General features: G+C 37.6%; 1 protein-coding gene across 1 annotated transcript; it reads left to right on the top strand.

Moving 5' to 3' along the window:
• The first annotated feature begins 505 nt into the window (after positions 1 to 505).
• On the top strand, positions 506 to 4,455 carry LOC149549903 (uncharacterized). The gene has a single exon (XM_089793131.1). The coding sequence runs from the start codon at positions 956 to 958 to the stop codon at positions 4,400 to 4,402; it is 3,447 nt and encodes a 1,148-aa protein (XP_089649257.1). The 5' UTR covers positions 506 to 955; the 3' UTR covers positions 4,403 to 4,455.
• Positions 4,456 to 5,907: the final 1,452 nt, after the last annotated feature.

Genomic DNA, 5,907 nt, shown 5'->3' with positions numbered 1-5,907 from the left:
AGGAGCAACTTCAGAGGTTCTCAATAAAATATTAGATAGCTTGAGTGCAAAAATATTAAAGAATAAAATAAATTTATAAAATAACTAAAGGAACAACTTCAAAGCTCTCAAATTAACATTAGATAGCATGAGTTTGTTTACCTCTTTCCAACACAATGTGGAGAACTATATATTTGTAATAAGGTGTATGCAAATTTCTTAAATATTATGAAGACTAAGGTACATGCAAATGACAAGGAAATGATGGACAATGTTAGGCTCTCTATAAAGCCCTCGACTAAATAGCCACAAAAATGCATCAAAATTAAGTTTTTTTCTAATTTATTAATTAATTAAAAAATTATAGAACCACTATTTTATGATTTATACATTAATTAATAAATTAGAAAAAAACGTGAAATTGGGTGCATATTTTTTTACCTTCCACCAATTTTTTTGAAAAAAAGATATTTTCACAAAATTTTCAATATCCACCCTTCGTGATTTACATATTTTATGATAAAAATTATTTCCGAACCAATTCCTGTCCGCGACTAGGGGCTGCTCTTTGTTTGAGTACTTTTACCGACTTCTGAACTCTACACGTTTATGAACCTTCCTGAAAATTCAATGATGCATTTTTCTTCGCTTTCGTTCACGTCTCGCGCACGGAATATTAGTCGTACTGTTCAATTTCAATAATTCAGCTGGTCACAGTCGTAGCCGTGCCATTTACATCAACTGTAATCTTTTCTAGTCAATAGAAGTCGTGATTATTGGCATCTCGCAACGAAGTTCCTCTGAAGATGCATTAGATTTCCTTCTTATCACTTATATTTTTCGACGGAATTGTGGGGCTCTGTAAGTGTCCAAAACAAACACGGTGGTTGATTCGTATTGTTCTGTTAATTTTTGCTATTTCCGAATATTTCTTGAAGGGGATAATGATTTAGAGGGCAAAATTGAACAAACCCAAATGAAATTCTTACACACATTGTTCTTGATCTCGGTAGGAATTGTGCTGTTGCTGCCGCTTTGCTGGGTATCTTGCTGTCCAGAAAATGAAAGAAATTCCCTCTTGGATTTCAAGCGTGGCCTTCACGACCCCTCTGGTCGACTCAAATCGTGGAACAAATCCACCGTCTGTTGCCACTGGAAAGGAATCCAATGCGATAATGTGACAAAGCATGTTATTCAGTTGGATCTCCACAATCCTTCCAGCAGCGATCCGGAGATGGGTTTACGGAATTCAACCAACGATGCTCATTCCAAGATCTTTTTCAGTTCACTTTTTGCTAGGAATACTCGAAAAGATGTTCTTTCTCCATTGTTCAATCTAGAGATGCTACAACTCTTGGATTTGAGCTTCAATTCTTTCAGTGGCGTTGGTGTCCCTCACCAACTCCCTGCGCTGAAACATTTGCAGTATTTGAACTTGTCAAATGCTGGATTTGTGGGAAAAGTACCTAGGGAGTTGGGCAACATGTCCACGTTGCGGCACCTGGATCTTTCCACTGATTATTTCATTTCGTCTTCCTCCATTACAATCGGTGGCATGCAGATGTGGATAGGAAACTTGCGGAATTTAGAGGAGCTGCTGCTGGACGGGGTGAATATGGCGCAAGTGACAAGCGATGAATGGGGCAAATCAATATCCACCATGTACTCCCTCAGGCGTCTTCAAATGTCCAACTGTTTTCTTTCTGCCCTAATTCCCCCTTCTCTTGGAAATCTTACCAGTCTAACCCACCTCCAACTTGGTCGCAATTCCTTCTTCTCCTCCATACCTGTACACTTACAAAACCTTTCCAACCTTGTTTCCCTCAAGCTCAGCAACTGTGAGCTCAATGGCTCCATCCCTTCTGCTCTGTTGAGCCTTCCATACCTGCAAGAAGTTGACTTGTCCGCCAATTCGGACTTGGGAGGGGATCTTTCAAGCATTCTGCCGCCATACTCTGCATCGCTTAAGAGCCTTGTTCTCACAGAGACAAGTGTAGGAGGAGCAATTCCGGATTCAATTGGCAACATCTCCTCATTGGCACTCTTGGATCTCTCCAACTGCTCTGTTCAAGGTAAGCTTCCACCCACCATTGCGAATCTTACACAACTTCTAATGTTGGATCTCTCTAATAACATGTTAAAAGGAAGTCTGCCCCCGTTCGGGGCCAAGCCCCATTTAGGAACTTCATTTCCTCTGGCCCACATCGACCTTTCATACAATCAGTTGCAGGGCCGAATACCCGCTATGTTGTTCGGTGCATTTGAGAACCTCCGCTATGTTCACTTGAGGCAGAACCTATTGACCGGTGTCATTCCATCACTTGTCATGAATCTTACCTCCCTCACACACCTTGATTTGAGCTACAATGAGCTGGCCGGCACAATTCCTCCATTGGCCAACATGAAGTCCCTTGTCCTGCTTGATCTGAGTAATAACCAGCTGACTGGCAAAATCCCGGATTCCGTTGGTCAATTACTTTACCTCGGTACGCTTGATCTAAGCAACAACTTGTTAACAGATGTCATACCTGACAGCATTTCAAATCTCTCTAAATTGAAGGTTCTTTCCTTATTCTCTAATCGGTTAAATGGGAACCTTTCAGAGTCTGACCTTCGTAATCTCTCTAGTCTGGTGTCTCTCGACATTTCGAACAATGATTTATCAGTGAAAATGAGTACAACTTGGATTCCTCAAACCGCGTTTACAACGTTGAAACTAAGATCGTGTAACATGGAGGGTGAGTTGCCGGCCTTCTTAATTACTCAAACTAAAATTTCCAATTTGGATTTGTCAGACAACAGATTACGGGGCAGTATTCCTGAGTGGATATGGGATTCCCCTGCTCTTGAACAGCTCAATCTGTCTCTCAACAATTTTGGCGGCGCTTTGCCTTCTAAGCTAATGGAGCCCAAAACATTGAAGATTCTGGACTTGCATCACAATAACTTCCATGGTCAGCTTCCGCTTCCTCCTCCTTCAGTGATTGTGTTAGATCTGTCAGAAAATCAGTTTCATGGATCCATTCCAGCTGAAATTGGAAATAATGGATTTATTTACCTGTCTCTGTCTCACAACACTCTGAGTGGTAGCATTCCATTATCAATATGTGAAAGGTTGTCAATGGAGATTTTGGATTTTTCATACAACAGCCTCACGGGTAAAATTCCTCCAGCTTTTGTCAACTGCAGCTCTCTTCAAGTATTGAATTTGGAGAAGAATAATTTCGCAGGTGAGTTGCCAGCGGAGTTGGGAAACATGGCCTCGCTCCAAACACTGAAAATCGGGGGAAATCGTATAAATGGAGATCTGCCAAGACTTGCAAACTGTACGCGGCTGCAGATTTTAGATATGGGGGACAACAGTTTAACAGGGAACATTTCTTCAAATTGGATTCAAGACCTTCCTAATCTTAAGATTTTGATCTTAAGATCAAACAGATTTGAAGGAAGTGTCCCTGCTGATATAACCAAAATGCCACATCTTCAAATATTAGACCTTTCAATGAACAGTTTGACAGGAGCCATTCCGGGCACCATTTCAGAGATGAAGGGCATGGCAAAGGAGTCAGATAATACAAAAGTCTTTGAGTATGGATCGCTGAAAAATATAAAATATGTAGAGAAAATAATAATCAGAAGCAAAGGGTTGGAGCTGGAATTTGTTCCAATTTTGAGTTTGGTAAAATGTCTTGATCTATCAAGCAATAGATTATCCGGTCATATACCTGAAGGAATGGGAACTCTGATGGGTTTGATCATTCTTAATACTTCAAGAAACCATATTAATGGTGGTATACCCAAATCATTGGGAAACATGGCAGAGCTGGAGTCCCTTGATCTCTCGCAAAACAACCTGTCTGGAATCATTCCTATTGAATTGCAATCCCTCACGTTCCTGAGTTACTTGAATCTGTCATACAACAATCTAAGAGGATCAATACCGCAAGGGGCACAATTTGCAACATTTGAAGCATCGTCCTTCTCACATAATCCAGGTCTGTCCGGCTTCCAACTGAACGAATCAGCCTCGCCATCGGCAAAGGATGAAAGTAAGCCTAAGAAGAAAGAAGGGTTGAACAAAAACAGGGGAATTGACAGTTTTAATGTGTTGATGGGGATAAGCTTTGGAGTGGGCGCGGGCATAATTGTAGTTCCTCTGTTGTTTCTGAAGAAACGCAGAGAAAAGTTCTTCCAAATGTTAGACAGTGTATTGATGTGGGTTGTTGACTTCATTGCATGTGAGAAGCTGATTCCTTGTGACAAGTTGCAGAAGGCAAAACTTTCAGACGCCGAAGACATAGACCATTCCAAAGAAAGCAAGAAAGTAATACGCTTTTGCGTGCGTTGTACTCAAATTGACAGAAGGACTAAAAATACAGTCTATACTAAATGTATATGCCTAGAAAAAAGTGGCAACTTTTAGTCGCTACCCTGAAACCTATATAGAAAGCGCTCAAAATTTTTCTTCTCCGTTTATGTGATGGCAAATCTCCGAGTCTCCTCAGGGTCCGTTTGGTGAGTGGAATAGGAATTTTGGTGAGTGGAATAGGAATACGTATTCTGGAATATGTATTCTGGAATACATATTCTGGAATAGAACGTATTCCTGTTTTCCGTTTGGTTCAGCCAATATTTGATGGGAATTCTCAGACCCGAAAATTTATGTTTTCTAAAATTAAAAAAAATGGAATAGGAATACGTATTCCAATAACACCTATTTTGGTGGAATTGCAAAACCCCATTTTTGGGTCAAAAATGGAATACGTATTCCATTTTTGCTTCGTATTCCAATCCCGTTTTGGTGCATGCAAACAAGGGATTCAAATTTTTTGGAATACGTATTCCTATTTCGCTCACCAAACGAGCCTTTATTGTCTTATTCTCGTTGTTGTCTTATTTTATTCTACTCTTTAATTTTGTATAGTTTTGATTTTTAAAAAATTAATTCTTTTTAATTGAATAACTATATTTTTATTATTTCAATCATAATTTTTATGGTTGTACAATCATTAGATTTCTTGTAGTTAAGAACATTGAAATTGATTAATTATCTTTTAAGAAATCTTGGTCCTTATCTCTCTAAATATCACCTAGATGCAGTGAGTGTCAAGTGTTTCATTCAATCTAATAAGAGACTGAATTTTGTGAACCACTCCTCATGAAATATAGATGAATGAATTTGTCTTGAAAAAACTACATAGTTAAATCTTGATAACAATATCACAATTTGACTTGCTTGGAAAATATTTCCTACTTATCTATTAAACATATTCATTTGCACCAACACCCATATGTCTATAAGTTTCTCTTACTAGTTAAATCTTGATAACAATATCACAATTTGACTTGCTTGGAAAATATTTCCTACTTATCTATTAAACATATTCATTTGCACCAACACCCATATGTCTATAAGTTTCTCTTACTCATTTGTACCTAATTTTCTTTGTTCTCTTTAAAATTATTTTTTACATACCATAAAGTGATTAATTTTTTTTTATAGAACTTTGTAAAGGTAATTAGAAACTTGATTAATTAATTGAAAAATAAATAATTTGCTTTATTTGTTTGTCATTTTTGTATTATTAATAGTTAGATTTTTATATATTTTATGATTAACAATCAAAATTTGATTTCTACAGTTTAGTCGACACTGTAAATACTACCAAAAGTGTTCATGTCCAAAATCTTCTTAGCTCTTGAAATGAACTACATATATGTTCTACTTCTACTTCTCCTGGTATGGTTTAAGGTTTGAGTAGGTGGTGTTGAAAAATACTATGGGAGAGTTCTAGTTTTCTTATATAAATAGTGAAAAATATTCGATGAATAGATGTAAGAAGCCTATATGATAAGTTAATTATACAATATATATACTAATATAATTGATCCAATGTATAATGTGAATAATATTCTTATGCTTTAGAC

The sequence above is a fragment of the Cupressus sempervirens genome, chromosome 7 (genome assembly GCF_028749045.1).
Source record: "Cupressus sempervirens isolate cs-2001-9-10 chromosome 7, ASM2874904v1, whole genome shotgun sequence".
Lineage (NCBI taxonomy): Eukaryota > Viridiplantae > Streptophyta > Pinopsida > Cupressales > Cupressaceae > Cupressus > Cupressus sempervirens.
The sequence above is the reverse complement of the archived record's forward strand: the minus strand, read 5'-3'. Positions and strand labels throughout refer to the sequence as shown.